At 44.6% G+C, this 24,074-nt stretch overlaps 1 protein-coding gene across 1 annotated transcript; it reads right to left on the bottom strand.

The window, feature by feature from the left end:
* Positions 1-1,224: 1,224 nt before the first annotated feature.
* SDE2 (SDE2 telomere maintenance homolog) lies at positions 1,225-24,070 on the bottom strand. Its single transcript, XM_039716864.1, has 9 exons — positions 23,891-24,070; positions 21,868-22,184; positions 7,611-7,668; positions 6,626-6,743; positions 5,471-5,582; positions 4,811-4,980; positions 4,067-4,178; positions 3,067-3,463; positions 1,225-1,514 (listed from the first exon to the last, which is right to left on the bottom strand). Exons 1-9 carry the CDS (start codon positions 24,068-24,070, stop codon positions 1,296-1,298), a joined length of 1,683 nt encoding a protein of 560 aa, XP_039572798.1. The 3' UTR covers positions 1,225-1,295.
* Between the last annotated feature and the right edge of the window lie 4 nt (positions 24,071-24,074).

The raw sequence follows: 24,074 nt of genomic DNA, 5'->3' as shown, positions 1-24,074 counted from the left end.
CTAGAAAGATCACCTCTGTTCTGATGCCATTCTCTCCTACAGAAATAGCCCACATAACACTAGAACTGGTTCAGTTTATATATATTATTTTTTCCCAACTGTTGACTTTGCTGTTCTTGTCCAAATTCTTAAAAACCTTCAAGCACTTCACCTACTTGTTTCTCTTCTGTTGAAGGATCAGTCCAAGTCCTGTTGTTACCCAGCTGTTTTCAAAAGAATACCCTTTGAGCATGTGAAAGTCCTGAATCACCAGTGGGTATCCCTCTGGCTCTCCAGACACAAAAATGCTCTAGGCTAATCCTCGATGTGGGAAGATCCTAAAGCAAGTGCTTGTTCCTTTTTTAACTCAGCAGGAGCTAAACAATTCCCAAATAAATTTGCCAAAGTGTGCAGCTGGTTCAAGGTACAGCTGTTGCCCTCTAAGATAGATGTAGGGCATTTCTTTTAATTCTGGCACTACTGAAGATGCAGTTGGTCAATAATGTTTGGTGCTGCTGGTGGTTTAAAATATCCCAACCAGTGTTTTTATGTAATTCTGCTTCTGTTGTTCTGGCACAAATTTGTTAGAGCCACATCAGGGAACTGATTTGGTTTAATAAAGAACCCACAACACTAAAGGCAAGTAGGTGACATATGGGATAGGCTTGGAAGTGGCTGCATCAGTACAACTGAAATAAGAGAGCAACTGCAGTGAGGGGAAATAACCTGGGTAGGAGTTGCTGCCAAAACACACCACTAACATGGTCAATTCACTTTTGTCCCACACTTCCCTTCCCATATTACAGAGGAGCTTGAGTGTGCTCAAAGAGCTGAAGGCTCTTTTGTCCCACATACTGTCACTGCCTTTTAGAGCTGGTGACATCCAAGGTTTGCCACCTGGGCAGGAACTGCCAGATCTAACATCCCCAGCCACTGGATTTACACCAGCAAAACTTCAGCATGCTAAGGTGCTCTCCCAAGCACGCTGCATCCCAGTTTGCCAATGAAACAGTCAGCAAACACACCCATTTCCTTTCCACACAGAGTCCACTTGTCCTGTCACAACCTCCATGAGAAGTGATTTGCAGAGCCTCAGTGCTTCTCTTCTCCCTCCAACACACTGTGGAGCAGATTCCCAAGCACTGTGTCTATGATGATATCCTTCCCACCTGTCCATCCTTCCCATAACTCCTTGGGATGCTACTGAAGCTTGTGGATGCGAGTTCAGAAGCTGGGGATACTCAGTTGAAAGGATACCAAGAGCTTTTATTTAATGACATCAAATACACATGCAAAAAAGGTAAATATTCCCAAATCTAACTAGAGGTTTTCCCTTTAGGGGGCTTTGCAAATAGGGATGGCTTGATCTGGTCTCTAGACAGACCTCTCACTGAAAAAAGCCTTGCTGCTCTTTCCTTCAAAGTGCCTCCACATTTCAGTCCCAAAGACATCAATCCCATCTTCAGCTTCTCTAAACCCAGGGCTTCCAGCTCAGCAGCAGAGTTGAAGGCCATCAGGTCTATTGGTTCTACCTCCTGAAAAGAGAAAAACATTTGAGAAAAACATTCAAGAAAAAACAGGAGTTCAAGAAGCATTTGGACAATTCTCTAAGGCACATGGTGTGATTATTGGGGCTGTCCTGTGCAGGAGCTGGACTTTTGACTCTTGTGGGTCCCTCAGAAGATTCTATGATTATCCCAGGAAACTCCTGAAAAGAGAAAAACATTTGAGAAAAACATTCAAGAAAAAACAGGAGTTCAAGAAGCATTTGGACAATTCTCTAAGGCACATGGTGTGATTATTGGGGCTGCCCTGTGCAGGAGCTGGGTCCCTCAGAAGATTCTATGATTATCCCAGGAAAGTTCAATACTCCTAAAAAAACTGAATGAAGAACATCAGTTTACAATCTTGCCCAGCAGTTCAGCAGCTTAATCTCAGCTTCCAGAGGCACAGCAAAGCTGACAGCCCCTTTTTAGCCTGATGCAGAATATAACCAATATACCTCCAGCAGGAGCAGGAAGGAGGATGAAAGTTATTTCTAATACAGTTACACTGTAATTAAAGAAATTTATTAAGAAGCATCTCTTTTTAGTAAGATTGACCCCAAAAAACAAGTTGTGAAGTTCACATCTCATCCTGCCACTAAAAGAAAATGTGGATTAAAATTTCATTTTCAAAAGAAATTGGTAAAAAGAACCCCTACAGATAGTCTAGTCCAATCCAGGGCCTTGTCTACAAAAAACCATGGAATAGACAGGATAATTCCAATGTTGGAATTTACTAACACACTATAAAGGACACCAAAATATAAGCTCATTTCGTTCAATATTTAAATGCACATACTGCTCTTATAGTCTGTGTACCTAAGAGACTTCAGAGCAAGGAATAACAGTAGGAATAACTCCCCTTATGCACTCAGCAAAAGCAATTCTTGCCAGCAAAATCAGAACCTTTGTCCTGCTAAGCATACAAAAACCCAACTGGTTACCTCATTATTCTCACCCTACTCCTAAAAAAAAGAAAAATTCATCAAGGACTACTATAAAAATATTTCCACCTGCAATAACAATCTGCCACAGCATTGGTGGAGTTTCCTGTTCTAGGAATAGAAAGTCTCACAAATACTGAGCAAAAGGTAAACAGTGAAGAATGGTAAACATCCTGTTTAAAACTTGCCAGCTCTAATAGTACAGTAGATGACAAAGTTCTAATTGATCAGATTACATCCCTGGTCTTTTCCCCACTGAACTGTAATGAACTTTCACACATCAGAGTTCAGTTGCCAGTGGCAGACTTTACACCCAAGGTGAAAAAAGGCAGAAAAATCCCAGTAACTCCCCAGCCTGAAAAAAAGAGCTACACCTTTTTTTATTGCTAGAGTAAGCCCAGATTCATTATGCCCACAAATCCTTAACAGCAATATTAGGCAAGGACCCATAAAGCAGAAGTATTGGCACCTTTTGCTGCCAAGTATCAGTTGGGCTTTCATCCATCCAGTGGGAAAAGCCACATTGCTGGAGCTTGTTTGCTTCTTCAGCTCTAAAAGCAGCTGAAGACACACCACATTTTGTCCTGCTTCATACTTACTGTGCTCTGTGCCTGGTTTGTTTCCTGTGCCTTAGCAGGAACATTTTCTTGCTCTTCTTTCTGAGCTTGAGTCACTCCATTCTTTCCTTGGATGTCTTCCTTTGGGGCCTCTGTCATTTTGCTGTTTTCTTCAGACAGAATTTCAGCCTGTCCAGCTGTGCACACCTCTCCTTGCAGATCTCTTCCAGGAGCTTCTGACTGCTCCAGTGGTTTCTCACTTGCACTGGTAGATGGACTGTCCTCTGCTGAAGCCACAGAGCTGCTTGAACACTCATCTGAATTTCCAACACTTCCATTAGCACTGCTGCCTGATGGACAACTTCTGTCAGATGTACAAGGGGAGTCATCCTTATTGTCATCCTCACAGCCTGAGCCTGTGGCCTCATCCAATCCTGGCCTGGCACAGGGAACATGTCACAAATTAACATGCATCTATCTTAACTTTTTTCTTTTAAATAATTTTTAATTGCCACATTTCTCTTTCTAAAACCCTCTTCAGAGAGATATAAGGAGCTACTCTAACAGCTATTTAGGTTAGCTTAGTTAATGGAAGAGCTATCAACATTGAAAAGGAGCTACAAATGCCCAAAACAGGTATTACAGCATTCCCAATTCAGAAATGACTGGAATCTTCGACTTCTTTTCCATGTTACATTAGATGAAAGATGCCAGGGGAGAAAACCAATCTTTTTTAAGTTAATTGTAAATTATAATTAATTTATGAAGAAAAGAATAATAGTAAGTAGTAGAATATAATAATTTAGAAGGGGTGGGGGGAAAAAATGTCTGTTTTTGCAAATGAAGTTTGTCTGCTCCATCTGGGACAGAATTATAGGAATGCAGAAATGTTTACTTTCAGTTCTTTGATTTAATCAGTTCAGTTTTCTCATTTCTATTTCAGTCTACATCTCAAACTAGACTCTGCTTACTTGTATGTACCTAACTTTATATCCTTTTTAATGCTTATGGCTGGAGTATAAAAACAAGGTATAACTCTTACCAAGGACATTTTCTTTTTTCAGATTTTGTTTCACTTTTTCCAGGATCACCCGGACGCTTCCGACTCTTGCCACTTTCTGATGACACTGCTTTGCTGGCAATAACCTGCAAGCCTTCAAAACAAATTTGAAAGTGAACTTCATCAGGACACAACTAATGTCTGTTGTAAATTCTACTTTCTTTTCACTTCAGATGCAATTTAAAACACTAATGAAAACAATCACTATTGGTGATAGAGACTCAAAGCTTGAACATAAACTGAATAGAAGCAAAAAGCTGCTGCAGCAAAAGCTTTCCTACATGGATTTACTAAGAGTCAATTAAAATTGGATTCCTGAACTGAACTATCAGGTTCTTCATTCAGAATCAAGTTTCAGTATCTAGCTGACAACAATGTAGGGATAAACAAAGTAACTACAAAGACCAGGAAGTGAAACAAGGTATTCTGCAGTTGGATTCAATATCTAGTTTTTTATGTACAACCCCTTTATAGTTTCCCTGTGTAACTCTTACAGCTCAACTAGCAACACCACCCTCACAGAACCAGGTTCTTATAAGGAGATAGCTAAGCAAGGTGAAGCATCACTTCAGTGGAATTTAACAGACACTGCAGACAAAGAGGAAAAAAATCAAGTAAATTTGGCTGAAATGTAGGATTTGATTTAACTGCAGAAAACCAATTCTTTTTGAGATGTTCCTGCTGCAGCGAGGCTCTCGGCTCTCGGCGCTGGCCAGGCAGCCGTACCGATGCGCAGGGACTCCTCCTGGCGCTCGGCCATCTCGCGGTACTGCCGCTCGTACTCGGGGTCGGTGAAGGTGTGCCGCGGCTCCGCCAGCTTGCGCTGCAGCCTCTCCAGCCGCCGCTGCTCCTTCTCCGCCTCCCGCTCCGCCTGCTTCTTCACCCACTCCGCCATCCTGCGGCGACACAACGCCCTCGTCAGTGTTCACAGCAGCTCCGTGAGAGCGCTTCCACCCCTGCTGGACTCGGAGGCAAAGGGAAAAGACAACAGCACCCAGCGGAGTGACTGAGGAAACAGAGACCCGGCTACAGAGAGGAGAGCAGGGCTTATTCTGAAAGGCAGAAACAGCAGTCAAGTTCACACATCTGTGTGTGAACTTGCAGCTTCAGAGAGAACGGTGAGAATTCCACACAAGGAATTGTGAATTCTGCACCAAGAGGTGCAGAGCAGTCTCTCAGACTCAGGCTGCAGTAAAATCACATCTATTTTTGCCATAATAGAATTACAGTCAGGAAAGCCTTGGTGGCTTCCAGTTTCACTTTTGCTCTTTTTAGTACTCAAAACACCATTTCATTGCTGACAGACAGCCACTTGACCTCTTTTGTTAACAGTGAGCTACAGGCTCAGGTTATTCTGTGATTTCAGCTCCTGGGAAAACGCCTTACGCTTTCTCGTGGTTGACGTCCCGCAGTCTCCTGCCGCTGAGATCTCGACAAGCCTCTCTGTTTGTTGTCTTCTCAATCTGAGCACCCAGGGCCCGCAGCATCGACCCAAACCCTGCCAGGGCAAAAAAGCAAACAGGAATGAGCTACGCAGAAACATCTTGCCAATGTAAGGGGTCCAGCTTAGGTTGAATTCTTTAGTTCTTTGGCTACTGAGATCTTGGCATTTATATGTATATTTTTTTAATAATAGAAGATAAAGTCAATTAGGTCACATCACACTCAAATCACAGACTATTTGTACCTGAAATACTTGCCCTAAGTGACCACTGACTGAAACCTGGCAGTCTAAGATGACAGGTCTATAGGAATGTGCCCCCTGTTGATGGAGTGACAAAACTATCCTTTGGTCCCTTTTAAGCCCAGAAGTTTCTCTCCCTGCCCCCTGTTGATGGAGTGACAAAACTATCCTTTGTCCCCTTTAAAAGGAATTAAACCCAGAAGTTTCTCTCCCCAGTTAGGTAAAAAGACACCTCATAGGACCTGGGGGACACCTCAAACTTAAGGACAGCCAATTGGACAGGAGCCAAAAGGTCCCACCTGGGCAATTTACTAGAAAAAGAAGAGAACAAAGGAACTAATCATTTTGTGAGGTGTTTTACCAGGGGCAAGGATCTCCTGCACCTGGCTCGGTTTTTCTCTGCAAAGAGTTCTGTTATTCTGCCTTTTATTAAAACCTTTTTGTTTCCAACACTACCACAGAAGCCATCCCGCTGATTTTATGCCTTCTAAGGTAGCTGAGTTATCTTGGGTGTGACATAGATCTCCAAGAGCTTATGAGAGCTGGCTCGAGGAGACTCCTATATCACAGGTTTCACAATTTCACACAATTTCAACTCTGAAGTCACTTTGGTGCACGCCACACACACTTCTACTAACAGAGATAAGCTAAAAAGGGATGTGAGGAACATCTGGACTTCCCTGGTCAATCCTCAGCTTTGCACAAACACCTGGGTTTTAGCTCAGAGACTTTGTATCAGTCATGCACACAAGAGATCTGCCAGCACCTGAGACTCCTGCTATCAGTACAGACTAGGGCACAGCAGCAGTTTTTTAACCTAAGAATCTAATCACTAAGAAGCAGAACAAACAACAAACCTCCTTTTCCAGCACAGAGTCTCGGCTCCAGGCTATAAACAACTCCACTCTGCAACTCATCTTCATCGCTGACCAGGCGCCCATTACACTTCACATACAAGCTTTCTTCTGGGATGTTCTAAAAATGCAGCACAATTCAGTCAGATCATTGAGCCAGAAAAAATGAAACGTTCTGACACAGAAAATCATTCAGCAGTCGTGTTTTCTTCCTTCCAGAGCAGAAAAAGAAATCAGACAATCTGAAAAGCACAAACATTCTCTAATGGTGTTTGTTTTGATTCCTAGTTACCAAAGGACTGAATACAGTCTAAATCAGCTTGCAAACATGAACGGGTAAAAACTGTACTATGTAAAAATTCAGAAACAACCTGTGATGATCTGATCACAACCTTCATTCCCTGTCCTCCAGTGCCACTAGAGATAGAGCCTGGGAAAGGGGAGGAGGAAGGTGTTTTTAGGATTTCTTTTGCCTCTCATAATCCTACCCTGATTTTGACTGGTAATAAATCAAACTCATTTCCCCAAGTCAACTCTGTTTTGCCCGTGACTGCTGAGAGATCTCCCCATCCTTATCTCAACCTTTGACCCCTTTTGTTACAATTCCTCTCCCCTGTCCAGCTGAGGAGAGGAAGGGGAGAGCGGCTTTGGGGTGCGCCTGGACTCCTGCCAGGGGCAACCCAACCCCCTTTATACGTGTAGGACATCTAAACACACACACACATATATATACATATATATATACACACACATATATATATGTAAACACACACACATATATATGTATATATATATATATACATACACACATATATATATAACGTAGATAAGAGGCTGCAGGGCTCTCTTACAGCAAACCCAGCTGCCCAGCTAAGCGAAAGCAAGGGGAGCACCTGAGGCCGCGGGCGGCCTGCGCAGCGCCGCCGACACCGGAAGCGCAGCGCCTCCCGAGGCCGGCAGGCCCCGCACCGGCTGCCCCGGCACTCACCAGCTCCCGGGCGCGGTCGCGGCGGAGGCAGAGCACGGAGCCGCCTCCGCCCCCGCCCCTCCCGGCCCGTTTTTTATGGCGTTTCGTAATTCGCCGTTCCCAGTGTAAAGGGTTCGAGGCGAGCCCAAGGAGCCCCCGCCGTTCCAGTTCGCGGGGTTGATGCGGCCCGCCGGGCTGTGCAGCCTTTCCGGAGCGCGTCGCGGGCGGAGCCGCGGGGAGCGCGCGCCGTGGCTCCCGCTGGCGGCGGCGGCGCGGGAAGGGAGCGCTCGCGCCCCCTCAGGGGCGCCGCCGCTGTGGGAAACGGGACCTGCGGGTCCTATGGGAGCTAAAAATGCCGCGGACATGGGCAGCTCCGCATTCTCCGGCCAAAGACGGAGCGAATTTCACGCAGTGGAATCCGTCCCTGCGGATCCTTCGCCTTGTTTACTCCCACACGCGGTTTTGCGTAGGGGTGGGAGCCGGCCCAGAGCTCTGGTGTCTGAGGGCGATGCGCCTGGGTCGGGGTGATCCCAGACGTGAGGCAGATAAATTCATTGCGAGCTGCCCTGCAGAGAAGGATTTGGGATTCCTCTGGGTGAAAATCTGGACGGGAGCCAGCAGTGTGTACTTCCAGTCCAGAATCCCAAACACATCCAGGGCTGTGTCCAAGAAGGATTTGGGATTCCTTGGGTGAAAATCTGGACGGGAGCCAGCAGTGTGTACTTCCAGTCCAGAATCCCAAGCACATCCAGGGCTGTGTCCAAGAAGGACAGCTGGCAGGTCAAGGGAGGCGTTTCACCCCCTTTCCCCTCATGAATCCCACCTGGAGGGCTGTGCCCGGCTCATCCTCAGCACAAGGAAGGCGGCCTGTTGGAGCAGATCTGGAGGAGGGCTGGCTGGAGCTGGAGCACCTCAGCCATGAGGACAGGCTGAGACAGCTGGGGTGGCTCAGCCTGCAGAAGAGCAAGCTCTGGGGAGGCCTTATTGCAGCCTTCCAGCACTTGAAAGAGGCAGGGACAGATAGTGATAGGGAAACGGGGAATGGTTTTCAACTAACAGAGCAGAGGTTTAGACTAGATGTTACGAAGGAATTCTTTGCACTAAGGGTGATGAGGCACTGGCACAGGTTGCCCAGAGAAGCTGTGGCTGCCCCATCCCTGGAAGTGTTCAAGGACAGGTTGGATGGGGCTCTGAGCAACCTGGTCTGGTGGGTGGCATCCCTGCCCGTGGCAGGGGCTTGGAACAAGGTGATCTTTAAGACCCCTTCCAACTTAAGCCTTTCTATGATTCAATTATGTAGTCACATGTAATGTGTTTAAATCAGAATGAAAGTTGATCTGGAGCAGGAGTCCACAATCAGCTAGCTGTTCATGACATGTGGTAATTACCTGTAAGCAGGAGACTGAAGAATTAATTAGGGAAAAAAAAATCCCACCTCTACCTGTTCAGGAAAGGATGTGTACAGAGGCATGATGGTGATACAGTGCCACCATTGTACTCTTTGGCGGTTTCAGATCTCCTCCATGTCTTCATCTTCAGTTTAATCATTCACACAGAGGATATTTGAAGGCAGGCTGCTCCCAGATATCTCTGGTAGGAATTGTTTCAAACACTAGCAAGGATGTGGCTGGACTGCCCTGAGACCTGCAGTGTGATACACCTGTCACTTCATCTCCACACAGCAATGTTTCCTGTAGTGCCTTTTTGTTTAATAGCACCATGGGCAAGGACTATTGCTCACGGTGTCATCTGCCCACTGCAGGTGTGTCCCCACCCGAGGTGGGAGCTTTCCTGCCAGGGTGGCACCACCTGTAGTGCCTTTTTGTTTAATAGCACCATGGGCAAGGACTATTGCTCATGGTGTCATCTGCCCACCCGGGGTGGGAGCTTCCCTGCCAGGGTGGCACCTGAAACCCTGAAAATCCCTGCTAGCAGGTGAGATAGGCTCCTGTGCTGGAGCCTGAGCTGAATCCAGCTCTCAAGCATGGTGCTGGTTTAGGAAGATGGGGGCTGTGTCTGAGCTGCTTGGCTGTTCCCAAAAGTTTGGTGGTGTGGCTGTGCCACCCTCTGAGCCTGCTGAAGAGCTGTGCTGCCTGGCCAGGCCTGTGCCAGCATGGGTAAGTGGTTCTCATGCCTGGCTGTCTGAAGCTGATGTGATAAAGAAGGAGGAAGCTGGGAAACAAAGAGGCAGAGAGATGACTTGAAGTGGAAGCTTCAAAATGTAAACAAATGAGTAATAACTTAATTAAGGGGATCTCCCGATGGGTTTGTCTTGGCCAACTCACAAATCAAACATCACCCACCATTTCTTACACTGTAATTTTAGCTAAAATATTTTTGTAAAGGATTCTGACCCAGTCCAGACAATCCCTTATTGTCTTTATTTGCTACAACAGGTTGATATTTCTGAATTACGTGTCACGTTGACCCAGTGGAGCCATTCAAACCCTATGTGTCTGTAGCCTGCAAAAGCTATGGCTATTTTTTGCTGGATCAGGCCCAAATTCAGTTGACATTGTATTTGAAGTCGTGTGGTAGTGCTTGTTTCATGCCATATCTATGGCATGCCACCTGATGTTAAATTCTACCAGATTTGGGGTATTTTTATTCATTTGTGGTATCTGATTGAAATGTAATTGGTGAACGTGAGGTATGCGTGTGTACTTATGCAGATGAATAAGTGTTTTCTTCTGATCTGTGGGATTTCACTTCCATTCTGAGGGCATGAATCATTTCCTCCTCTGAAACTCCTGTTCTTGGCATGGAGGGTGTGGAACTTGCCAGAACAAGCCAAAGAGGTGGAGTTGTCCAGGAAGGAGCTGGGCCACAGAACTGCCCTGTGGATGTTCTGGATCAGTGTAATCCACAGGTTGTTTGAGCTGTGTCTTGTCTGAGTGTTTCAATCTACTCTTTTATCTCTGGGATTTTGTGTCATCTCAGTGAAAAGTGGACCTAAAAAGAGGCCCCACTGCATCCTGATGAGTGGGGATGTCCATCCATGACAGCAACCTGCCATTCCCAACTGTGACAGCTGGATTCTGCCTGCAGGTTGGAGCTGTGAGACCCTGAGAGCAGGAAAGCTGGCAGCAGTGGAGTGCTGCTGACAGATCAGCTCCTACATCAGCACCTTACAGGTGGTTTTTGCTACTAATGCCATTCTCTGTCCAGTGCTGGGCTTTGTGGTTGGGTGATTGCATCTGTGAGACTTGCCCAGATCCTTGCACACAGTCAGACTGCAAGCAAGCAGCATTTTACAAGCAGAGGAGTGGTTTTGTCTCAGCTCAGCCCTACAGCAGACCCTGCTCTCAGGATTTATGCAACACCATTTAGCTGGTTCATGTCAGTGGGCGAGTGTTCCTGTGTCTCTTGTTCTTCATTATGCTTCTATTCCTAGAACTCATCAAAAGCCTATTGCCTTGCTCCTCACAGAAAAGTCTAAATAAGTCAAAAGGGCTGTTATTATAATTTCCCATTTGAAATGTATTTTATGAGAAGTGTTATTCTCTTGGTAAAACAATGAACACTCTCTGATTCTGCAGTGGTGCTTTGGACTTAGTTAATAAATCATGCTTGCCACTTTTCATTTAGAAAGGATTTCACAGACATAATTAATTAAACCTGACAGTATCCTTGTGGGATAAGTAAGCACTCTGATTATTTCAGTGGTGACACTCAGGCAAACTGGTTATTCTACCTTATCAAATAGTCAAAGAGTCAAGTCTAGAATTTAAAACTTCTATCTTGACATAATTTAGGAGATAAGACCACCCATCCTTTTTTGTATTTCATCCTGATATCCATATGTGATGGAGATAGCGGGATGGGGTTCTGTGGCCTGCAGGGTGCAGTGTGGGAGACCAGGCTGTGATCTGCTTCAAATCTATTCCTTGATTTGACATGGAGCACAGATTTTTCAGTCTGTCTGGAACCATCAGACGTGTTACTGTCATGACACTGCAATTCATTCACTTGTTCATTTTTAATAGTTTGTCAAGACCAGGATCACAGTAAGGTACTTGCTGGCCCTTGTCTTCTAATCTGCACCTGAAAGATGCTTGTGGGAGTGAAGAACACAAAAGCAATTGTTCACTAGGGGCCCAGACTGGCAAGGATGGGTCAAGAGCTGTTCTGGTAAGAATTCAGTGGTTTTCACTTCTAAAAATGCTCCTAGACACAGGTAAGAGAAAGGATGGAAGACTTCACTAAAAGTATGAAACAGATGTGTATGTTCCTTTTAGAATATTCTAAGTGTGCAAAGATATTAACAAAGGTGAATTTTGTCCACTGAGGTCACTTCCAAAATTTGATAGCATGTCCTTTAAGAGTGGGGGGTTTTGTCTGCTACAAAGTCAGTAGTGTACCATCATAAATATATGGAACTGGATCATCTGGATATATTTTCTGTTACATTTTAATGGTATCCCAAAGGGTAAATTCCACATAATGTATTTGCAATTAAATGTGTTGCATGCTTTTGTATTATTTTTATATGGAGGGTAAGGGAGGAAAAGAAACCCGTGTGTATGTGTTCTTAGGACAAGAACTGAGAGGCTGTTTGACATGAGGGAACACTTCTTACTTCACACAATATGATACTGTTTGACATATCATACTGTTTTACAAAAATGTAATTAACTGTAATGAATCTAAGCTGATATTTGCAAGAGCAGTTTCCTGCCAAATGTCAATAGTCAGTTGCTTCAGTTTCTGTGTCATCAACGCAATGGGGAGAGACAGGGAGTTAAGATACCTGACACTGGGATGGGAGCAGGTGGGGCAGAAATAGAAATGTTCATTGTATGAATGCAATAGCTACTGTTTAATATTCTTATTGTCTCACAGGGAATGCCTGGATTTCAATCTCTGAACAAGTCTGGGGTGAGTGGCTGGATTTTTTTATTCTTACAGCCCATAGTTACTAGTGCAGATACTTAGAGATAATCAAGATTTTAAGGTAACTCTAAACCCACTTTTACCCTCACATTGTGCTTAACACCATTGTCTCCACCTTATGCAAGGATATTTAAACTTTAGTTCTTTCAGGGGAGGAACATGCACTGCTCTGCACCTACATATGTGAAGAACCTGAGAAACCAAGGTCCCTCTTTGTTTGGCCATAAATGTCGTCAGCACAGTCAGCCTTGTTAGTGTTCTTAATAGCAATTTGAAATTTGGCAGCAGTAGTTTGGAATGAATTCATTAATTAGACACCCAGGTAACACTGTAGAAGGCAACACTTCAGGTTCTAAGAATTCCTTAACCTTGGGTTTTCTCTGCTTTGCTAGTCTGAGTGCCTAGATTTGGTCTGTTGTGGTAAATTTTAACCAAATGCAGCTGGAGAGTGCTGGATGGGTCACTTGTAGTGAACAGTGTATTTTATAGGAAAACAATACCAAAACCAGGCCTCTGCCTCTTTACTTTTGCTCTCCCTCTAATGAAGCTTTTAATTACAGCTTGCAGACACACTGCAGAGACACTGCTTAATTACTAAATCTCTGTGTAGGGACTGGATTCTCGTTTCTTAATTATCACCTATGTGTTTGACAACTTCATAAAAATCCAAAGCTAAGAGTGAGCATAAGGTATGAAATGTGTATATTATATGCAAGGTACTTCTCTATTTTCTGTCAGAACCCCATACCTTAAAGTTTTTAAGAAACAGGAGAGAAAGTGAACATTGTATGGCTTTGCAATGTGTGCTTTTCATCCCATCATGACACTGTCTGCAATAATTAGACCAAAGTTACACTCTTCTTGGAATGATCAGCTGAAGGGGGAAAAAAAAAGATCAGGTGTCCTCATTTGTTTTTCAACTGAGATGAAAATTGATTTGGAAATGTTCCTTGCTAGAACTGAAGTTGCATTTCCAGTAATTGGGAGGAGCTCCCAAATTATACTGCCCCACCCACGTCTGCCTGCTTTCGGTTTACCTGAAGAGACTACAAAGAAACAGAAAGAGGAAGAGAGGACTGCAACAAAAGGGGGAGCACACAGGACAGGTGTGCTGTAAAAAGACAGAAATTTCAAGCAGAGTGGGTAAGCCCTCATTTTGGGTTATGTTCAGCAGAGATATCAGGTGATCAACAGTCTGTGGCTGGTGATGTTCATAAATCCTGTTTAAAGCAGATGGTGACCCTGATCATTTGACCTTTGATCAAGTGTTATGAGTCAGATCCTCAGCTAGTGTAAATTCTCAAAGGTCCTCTGGCTTGAGGGAGAGATGTCCCAAGTTAAGGATCCAGTCTGTGGTGGAGGGAGGCCTCATTCTTTGGGTGCTGAGTTTGACATGGTTGCCTTTTGACTGGATCATACAAGCCCTACTTAGACTACATTCTTGTAGGAGGAATATTTATCTTCTTGTGTAGAGAATGTTCTGCCAGCTTGCTGAGGACCTACAAATTAATAATAACACATTCAGATTTGTATTTGTTTCTCTTAGAAAAAACATACAATATTGATTTAGGGAAAATGTGTAGGGTTTTTTGCTGTTCTTCTATACCATAAGTTTTATTTGGAGAATACTAACATTATAAGATTACAGATATGTGTAGCTTCTTGTTGACCTGATATTGGAATAATTTGCTATTTTGTTTACTAAATATCTTTTTGCACCCATGCAATTGAAATTAAATTGTTAGTGTGATGTTTAGGGAATACCACTCATTGGATTCCCCTCCAGTGTTTTTTCTAATCCTTTCCAAAACAGAGGTAATTATGTGTCATCTATGAGGAATTTGTAATACAGCTCACTATGCCCCTTGAGGATCTTTCTTAAGTCATATGTATGTGAGGCCTGGAAAAATCATGTCCTCACATGGTTATATTTCAATATTAGAAACATGATGATGATACAGCTGTGCCTTTGCTCCCTCGTGTTCCTGTCTGACTTGGGCTCTGGCCTGGAAGTGATGTTGGTGTCAGAATATGCCAGACTGGTTGTTTCTCAAAGCAGGGCTATGAAGAAGTTCTTGCCAGTGTGTGAAAGTCACAGTTGGAAAATCTTGTTGATGATGGTTGTTTTGTAGTGGGTTTTTTTTCCTTCTCCCTCATGTTCTTTTGTATCAGGAAGTTACAGGAGCAGTCTGTCAGGAGAAGCCTTTGTGCCACTTGTACCCCCCATATCTGCAAACCTGGGCATGGCTCCAACCTGTGTTCACTCCTGGTTTGTGCAGGTGGCCCTTTGCCTGTAAAAGTTATACAGGTGACCTTGTGCTTCTCAGAACCAAGAACCTTAAATATTGCAGATGTGGCAGGAGCAATCTTCCGGGCCCTCTGAGCCACATCCCAAATTCAGGACTGCCAGGCAGCCAGCTTGTCCTTCAGTGCACCACGGGAGAAGGGTGCTGTTGTGTGCTTTTAGCAGGGGGAAGTGACAGTGACTCCCAGGAATGCTTGCTGTCTCTTGGGCTAGGGCATATTGGTCAGGGCTAGGCCAAAGGACATAACTTCATGTTGGAATGAAGTGTGTAATGTCAAATTCAGTAGCATCTGATAAATGACTCCCTCTCACAGTGGGGGTTTATCCTGCATAAGCACAGCCCCTCTGCTGAATGTAGGACACAGTGCCAACATGGAAACTGTGCCTGGAAGCCTTGTAGCCCAGGGGAACCAGGCTGGCAGCCTTTCCTCTGGTTCTTTGCTGCTGAGGTTCCAAGTGGTGCTGCTTCTCTTCCTCTGTCCTGCGGTCCCTGTTTAATCCAACTGATGTTCTCCACTTTACTGGCCCAGGCTGGGGCTTGTATTTTAACATCACTTGTACACTATAAGTTGTAGTGCCAAGACTTAGCATGCAGAAGTTGTAGTGAATCCCCACAGAATGCAAGATTTGCCAGAATCATGCAATGTTAGCACATGCTAAATTTGTGCATTCTCATTTACCTTCTGTTTCTTGCTTGTTTTGATGAGTTTGGAGATGTTAGAGGATCAAGTTTCTGCCTGCAAATACTACTGTCTGACACTTTCTCTAGATTTCAAAAACAAAAGATGAGATTTTATGTTATCTCCTGCCTGACTCTTGGTAAAACTCCCCAGTCCCACTGTAAAACTTAAGAGGGAATTTTGTCAGCAACTGACTAAGACATAGAAGTCATTTATGATGAACTGGTGCTGCCTGACAAATCCTTCTCATCACCAATGATCCCTGGACTCCTTTAAGGCAGCTGGGCCCCATGAAAGCAGCTTTGTGGCCCTCACAAAGCGAGTGAGGCTTGACAGGCCCTGTTTGATCAGAGGAACATGGTTGTTGCCACATGGTTCCTGTGCGCCCTCGCTTCCGGCCCCTTCTCTGACACAAGAGATGTGTGGTCAGAGCGTGTTTGGGAGACGGGAACTTCTAATTCTGGCTCTGGCACTTTCTTCCTTGTGATGTGAAAGCAGCTCTATGGGCACTTTAAAGGAGTTTTTAAAAAATAGCCTCTAATTAGGGTGCCCACGCCTGGGTATGTAGTCAGAGGCACACTAGGTCTCATTTTCAGAAGTGAATATCTGTGAATCCTTTTATTCTCAGCTGGAATTGTGGATACTGAACATTGAGTAGTCAGGGCAAATTGTTCTTCAGTAGGCTTGTACATGAACTGTGTTGCAGAAGTTTCTGAGCATTAGGAAACTAATGAGAAGTGCTACTATAAAGTGCTATTCTCAATAGCAACTGCAGTTTTCATACTGTGATGCCTTGTGAGATGTGAATTTGAGAAGAAGAGGAGGAGAAATGAAGAAAAATAACCTAAAAATATGGTACAGAAAAGTAGAGTCTACAGAGTGTGTAACTTACAAAGAATGTTGGGAAAATAGGAAGCTTTCATTTCTTTAAAAACCCCCAAAGCTCAGTAGTCTCATAAGACTGAAAATAACTTCATGTTCTTTGCTGATGCTTTAAAATGTAATGTCTGCTACTCCATCTTCCCTCTCCCTTTTCTGCTCTCAGGAGACCACTTTCTCCAGAAGTGGGGTTTGAGATTTGGGAATACTTGCTAAGAAAGATGGGGCATGTCAGAACACTTCTCAGCTGTCTTAGAGCCAGACTTCAGAGCAGTATTTTCAATTTTGAGACCCTTCCTCAGCTGAGGCTTGAGGAAGCATCACAAATGAGGCTTATGAAGCATCCATGCCATTTCAAGACAATTTTATGTTTTTACAAGGAACAAGCAGATTTATTTTGAAAGCAACCAGCCTACAGAATATTGTTCCAAATAAATTAAGATACAGGGTGTCATAGCTGGTATTTTGGTCTGCTGTTTGCTGTTGAAGCCTGAGTACTTTGGTCTGTGCTGTTTGCATTGTACTGAAGAGTAGCTGAGTTTCATTCTGCCTGCCATCCCTAGGGCCCTCATGAAGAAGAGATTCATATCTCATGAGATTACCCTACTGAGCAAAGAAATGAAATAAATAATACTATCTTTTAGTTCTGTCAAATATAGTAGCTCTCAGAGCCTTTCAAGGCAGTGTCAGCAGGGGCTGCAGCCTGCATCAGTGTGTGAAAAGGCATCCTTTACAAGAGCAGTGCTGCAGAATGGAGCCAATGGGAGCCTAATGGGTGGTGGGAAAGAGTGAGCCCTCTTTTCCCCTCCCTAATGCAAGCCTGCAGGGGTTTGTTTTGTGAGCCTTGGGGCAAATCAGCCTGCTGGAATTCTACTATCAGAGCTCCCAGGAAATCAGTGTACTTGTAGTAGGGATCTTATTTGGGAACCAATTAGGGCTTGTCTTGGTTGTTCCTCCTTGGCAGTTTTAATGGACTCAGAACACAGAAGTACTGGAAATAAAAGATTTTGCAGTAGTTTTGGTTAGAAAACCATGGGCTACCCAATTCCTTCCACAGTGCAATACAATGCTTCAAAAGACAGCAAAAGTTGTTATCATAACTTAGTCATGTGTGAAGAGCCAGGAGAGCTAAAATCAGTTAAATAATTTTATTATGCTGTAATGTTGGGAAGAAATATTCCCCAGAACAATTGTTCTTCCCTGTTCTGCAGAAAATTCTGCAAAAACCCACTTGAAATGTGTCTGTCAATACAAACTAACTTAGGCAGCTACAGTAAATTTCAGATTCTTGCATTATCATTACAGAGGAAAAACTCCCTTTTCTTTTTACTTGTCCACCAGTCCTTTCACACAATGTCTTTAACACATTTCTATAATTAAATTTCACATCATATCTCTGAAATATGTTATCCTGTTTGATCATACTTAATCTAAAAAAAATCACAGATACTCCTTGTCATACCATCCAATTTCCAGGCTTTGGCAGGGCTGTACAATAACCTCACAATTATCTGTTGTGCCCTATTCCCTATCGGGTGCTAGGGCTTGGTTTCTGTTTCAGTTAACCCTTCAGTACACTCCAAACTGGCAGCATCCAAGAATAAAGCACAATACTTTCCTGAGAAATGGAAGAAGATTGGGCATAAACTTAGAGAAGTCAATAAGAAGCTGAAGTTCTACTGACAAGGGGTTTCTGTTTAGGATTTTTTATAGCACCAGTGTAATAGGAATACAGCTTTTTTTGGCATGATATTGCAAGTCCTGTTTCCACCTTAAGATACTGAACTGTTGCATGCCAGTCCTTCGAAGCTGATAAGAAGAAATGAAGACTGTGGTTACATCTACATGCATTGCATGTACCTGGAACTGTTCTTAGCTCTGGATCAGGCAATTAAAGATATTTTTAACTTCCAGTCTTCAAAAGGTAATGGAGACTTTTTTACTTTCTATTAGAAAGTATACTAAAATATTAAGCATATCTAAAAGGCTATTAAGAACAAACAAATAAGCAAACTAGATAGGAATAGGAATGGAGTTTCAGGATGTCATTATGGGGTGCTCATACAGGATTTTTATTACTCTTTCCACTAGTAGAAACTCATTAGAGCACAGAAAATAAAGAATTAGCACTATTCTCTGGTAATGTTACTTACTCTTTCATGTTCTGTGGGACATCATTAGAAGGATGAGAGATGAGTTCCAGCAGTGCATGTGTGTTAATAATAATACAAATGAGATTATAATAAGAAAATCCTGGATGATACATAAGGAATTAGAGCCAGGAGTCCTTATATAAAAGCAGGCATATACTCAGTGAAACTAGGAGCTTGGTAAGTCTTTATAGGAGAGGATCCTACAAGTTAAACTCACCAAGCCTCCTAAAAATTAGTGGTAATCTAAAAAGAGAAGCAAAATCCAGAAGTCCTGAATCTTATTCTCTGAACTATTGTAGGCTTATTTTCATTCTTTTAGAATTTTTGTCCTTGAAATACCTTTTGGAAAAAAATTTCCATTGAAACAGTGTTAATTACCAAAAAGGTTTGGAGAAAAAAAACCCAGATTTACTGCTTTTGGGTTATGAGACATTAGAAAAATGCACTTTGTCTCCAAAGTAGGTTGTCCTGAATCCCCATGCCATATGTGATGCTCAAAGTGTGAAAAGAAGTACCTTTGGACTTTGGATGTCAGGACTGATGATTTTGCATTTTAAAGTAGATGTCTCTTTTAAGCTTTCCTGAAGAACCCAGGAATTCCAATAAATTTTTTGTGTGGCACATGTACACTTCTCTTGTTATTTAAACAGGGAGACTTTCCTTCCGGCTCAGTTTTCAGGGATCCACTTTTTTTCACAGGCGTAAATTAAAAACTATGAATCCTTCCCAGGAACCCATGGAGCTTGAGAGCTGCTTAAAAGTATTCTTTGAACAGTGGGACCATAATGTCTGATGTATGTGAAGCATTTCAGAGAACTGCAAAAGGCAAAAGACACTATTAAAAGACACGATAAAAGTGAGGGAAAAGCTGTGTCTACTACTACTGCTGCTACACAACAACTTCTTATCTGTGTTTGCAGTAGGTGCCAATCTCTAAAGATAGGTGTACTACACAGCTGCTGGTTCTGGCCAGTGTTCTTTTGGTGTCTGTATTGACAGAGAATATAAATATTCCAAAGGATAGGAAGGTGTCCTGTGTGATGGGCAGCTCAGCATATCAAACAGCTCTGCAGTACAATGGCTGCTGTTACTGTGCTGTAACTTCTGTGCTCTACAAACCCATGACATAGAAACATTCCCAACAAATCCTAATAGAAAGCTATTTACACAGAGGCAAGGTTGTTGTAACTCATTTTGAGGTTTTTAGGTGACTTGTACTTTCCTCAACAAGTGCCAATGATTGCCAACCCTAGTAACTTCCCAGGAAAAAAACAGCAAATGTGTATTTTTGTCTTTTATGTAGATGATTATTTAGGAATATGTTTAAATCTGCACCAAATGTACTGTTAATGCTAACTTAAGGCTACAAATACTTTAATTCTGTCAAAATGCATTTTAAGAGGAAGGTAGTTTTAAAGCTTGTGATCATTTTGTACTGACACTTAACTTAAATTTCCAGGAGAAATTGTAAGTGCATAGCAGCCATAACCACAAACTGGGTGGCAGGCCTGCCAGGACTGGAGTGAGGATGAAGAAACACAGCCCAGTGTTTTTTAAGGATGGGATTAAAATTGGCTAGGAAAGGCTGTCCAGCCTGGGAGCTGCAGAAGGGAACACAGCAGGTATGGGACTGGGGCTGGCTGAAAAACTAGGGGAAGGTGGGAATTGTTTGGCACCAGAATCAAGAGGATGAAAGACAGAGACAGAAAAAACAAACAGAAAGAAGAGAAAAATGCAACTGTCTGAGCAAATATATTGAGTCAAAGAGGTGTGTAGGGAATATGAAATAAGGAAATGGCCACTAGGCTGGGAGCTGGGGCAGGGAATAGGTGAGAACTTGCAGATCTGGAGTGCAAAGGTTGATTGGAGCTTCAACAAATTAAAGAAGGGAGATTGAGAGCAGGAAGGGAGAATTGGGTCTGGGAGGAGGTGAAAGAAAGTAGGAGTCAGGTGAAGGCTGTAGATAAATAAAGGCAGTCTTTCATACTCCTTCCATCACCAGAATGTCAGAGTAGCTTTTAGATAAAACTAATAACAAACCCAGTTTCCCCTGGGTGACAGGAGAGGACCTTTATCTGTTGAGCTGGAACTAGACTAAGTCATTTGGATGTTTAGTTTGTGCTTTTGGGGGGATAGGAAAGAAATATTTCTTCTTTGATCAGAGACCCTTTGGAGTTTGGTGACAAAATGTGAATGCCTTTCTCAAATGATTCTGAAAGATTACCTACAGTGTTGCTTGAAAACAACCATACTCTCTCTGAGCATACTCTCCACTCTCTTTTTTTTCTTTTTTGGTCCAGTTGACCTCAAAAAAGGCAAATTTCATCTGCTCTGCTGTGTTTTGTTTGGCCTGTAATCTGTGCTGTTGCAAAGGGAAGCAGCTGCTGCAGTTTGTAGATGTTCCTGCAGTCTGTGATGTTACTGGGGTTGGTCTGGAAGCTCTTCCTCCAACTGGGCCAGTGCATTACACTGGCGCTGGAAGCTGACTGGGAGCTATTTGGAAAGCAACAACGTGTTAGTTTTGCTTGTTTTGTGTTTCATTTTGTTTCATTTAGTTTGGTTTTTTTCCTGGTAACAATTCGAAACAGTGTTTTTAGGTTGATATAAAGTTGCAATTTATGCATCTTGAAGGGGAAAGTGCCTGCCTTGCTCCGCCCAGAGTCTGCCAGGCAAGACGAGAGTTTCCCAACAAGGGAAAGGTGACAGAGATTATTTTGGAAAATGTCTGCTACTTGAACAGCCCAAAAGAGTACAAGCAGTGGAAATCCGCCTCTTTTTTGCTGAATGAGGGCTGTCTACTTTCTGTGAAAGGTGCTGAAAACAACTTCTGATTTGAGTGTTCCTCTTTTCTATTCATTATCATCTGAGTCTTCTTTGGCTCCAAGCTGCACCAGCTGTTTTCCACCCTAATCTTCTTTCCCGTAGCAATCTGGCCGCGTTTGCAGCAGCGGTGGTTGCGCTGGGCGAGGATGAAGCACTGCAGTCGTCCTTGGCGTGTTATTGCCGGCTAAACCAGTGGAATCTCATTAGGTTAGATTTCTTCATGGCCGCTTATGGATGCCTTAGGGTGGAAGATGCCTGTGGTCTGCAGAGATAAAGGCCTTCGGGAAGGAGCAGCAGAGGCTTATCGGTGCTGCCAGTGAAAGGAGCGCGTCTGGAGTCTTTGTAGAGTTGGGGCAGCTCTTTCTGTGCTGTTCTGTAGGCACGCAAACAGCATTTGTGGTAAAGCTCAAAGGGCCGTACCTGCTCCTATAGCTCTGGAAAAGCATTCATCAGCGAGGATGAAACGAAGGTGCAAAACCTGCTAATACAGGAACAGCTTTTCCTTCCCTGTGCTTTCCCTGCGTTCCGCGGTGGGCAGACAATACCCTGCAGTCCCGCCTGCGGTGCTCCTCACGCCTTTGAAAGCAGGCAGGGCGGGAGCAGCGCTGCGGCCCTCCAGGACACCCGAGAGCCGAGCTCCCGGAGGAAAGCACGGGCTGGCCGTGGGAGGGGGCAGCGCCGGGGCCGGGACGGCCGCGCGCCCCGCCCCGCCTGGCGTCATGGAATTCCAGGGCGCTCCCGCCAATGGCGGCGGGGGCACGTCCGGTGCCACCCGCGGCAGCCGCGGCGCGGGGGGGTCCGGGCCCCGCCGGTGACCTCGGGGCTCGGTCACGCCCGGCTCCAGGGAGGGCCGCAGCTCCTCCTGCGGGAGAAGGGTCGGGAACACCCCCGGGAGCGGGCAGAGCTAAAGCTGACAGGGACAGCCTATGGATTATTAGCCTGGTGCTGCCCTCTTTTAACTTTTCCAGCTGCTCGTCATGGGATGTGTGTGTTGCGTGGGGAATTGATGCCAATTTCGGTGCCTGGCTTTTAGAGTTTACTGAGCATTTGCAAAAACTCTTATTGTGTAATACTGAACAGCTCAGAGTTCACTTTGGACTGTCCAGTAAGGTGGTGTTCTCTCATAAAATGCTATCAATAGATAAATCAATCCATCGATACTTCTGTAAGCATAAATAAAATCCTTTGTGGATTCTCCTTCCTGACAGCCACCTCTCATAAACTCACCGTAGGGTCAGAGGTGTGTGTGTGTGTGGCATGTCCGGTCATGTCTGTGTAGTGCAGCCCGTTGTTTTTATCTGAGCACTAATGCAGACTATATCTATTTTAGCAGGGTGTTCTGCCCACGATAACACTCTCTTTCTTGTCAGGTTTGATTAGCCCCAAGTGAATGCTCACATGGCTAAACCACTTCTGCTGCTGGAGGTAGTTTGGATGTCTCCATGCAGAGCTGCATTACATCATCATCCGTAATAGAGATTTTGCAAATCAAATATGGCTCCTTCTGATGCCTAAATGACAGACAAGATGGTGGCACCAGTTGTGTGAGCAGAGGAGCTGACTCTGGAGCTGAGATGCATTTGTGACAATTGCTAGTGGCTGTTCAGTTGTATTAGAGTGCAGGTTACTTTCCCCCAGGGTGTTTTGATCCTGACATTAATAGAAAATAAAGAGCAAATTTTCTCACTAAACATCATGGCAGCTGATACAACTGTTGGGGTATGCTGACGATAACAATGCTAAACTTAGAGTTGCTTTTGCAATAGCTGCGTCTCAAACCCCAAGCAGGGGCACAGCACTGGTGCAGGAAATGAGGCTCCTCTTCCTTCCCCAACAGTAGATTTTCCCTGTGAACCATCGTGCCTGCAGTGTGTTTCTGAGACAGAAGTATCTCCAGCAGCCCCCTCCTGACACTCAGCTCTCATTTTACAGACCAGGTGTGGCCCTCCCACAGCAGATCCTTGCTGCGTAAGCTCTGATGGGCCTGCTTACAGGGAGAAATTTTGTTTTGCTTCTGTGTAAAGAAAGAAGCCACAGAACCACAGAATCAATTAGGTTGGAAAAGACTTCTAAGGTCATCGAGTCCAGCCTTTGTCCGAACACCACTTCCCAACTAGGCCTTGGCACTAAGTTCCATGCCCACTGTTTCCTTAAACACATCCAGGAGATGGTAACTCCACCACCTCCCAGGCATCCTGTTCCAATGTCCAGTCAGCCTTTCAGTGAAGAAATTCCTCCCAATGTTCCTGGTGCAATTGGAGGCCATTTGTTCTTGTCCTGTCACTGGTTGCCTGGGAGAGGCCCATCCCCACCTGGCTACAACCTCTTTTCAGGGAGTTGTAGGGAGCAATAAGGTCACTCCTGAGCCTCCTTTTCTCCCGGATAAACACCCCAACTCCCTCAACAGCTGGTCGTCAGATGGATGCTCCAGACCCTTTCCCAGCTCCGTCGCCTTTCTCTGGACCCGCTCCAGCACCTCCACGTCCTTCCTGCAGCGAGTGGCCCAGAACCGGCCGCATCACTCGACGCGCGGCCTCACCAAGGCCGAGTACCGGGGTGTAAACTCACTCTCCTGGCCCTGCCGGCCGCGGGGTGACCCCCGGACGGGAAGGGGCCCATGCCGAGCCCGGCGAGCGGCGGCGGGCGCAGGGAATCCCCGGGCGCGCGCGGCGTGCCTTTTGTGTTTGTACACACGGGCCGGGGGCGGGGCCGGGGGCGGGGCCGCGCCTTCCCTCCATTGTGCGCCATTGGC

The sequence above is a fragment of the Passer montanus genome, unplaced genomic scaffold, assembly GCF_014805655.1.
Source record: "Passer montanus isolate IOZ18808 unplaced genomic scaffold, ASM1480565v1 scaffold37, whole genome shotgun sequence".
Taxonomy (NCBI): Eukaryota; Metazoa; Chordata; class Aves; order Passeriformes; family Passeridae; genus Passer; species Passer montanus.
The sequence above is the reverse complement of the archived record's forward strand: the minus strand, read 5'-3'. Positions and strand labels throughout refer to the sequence as shown.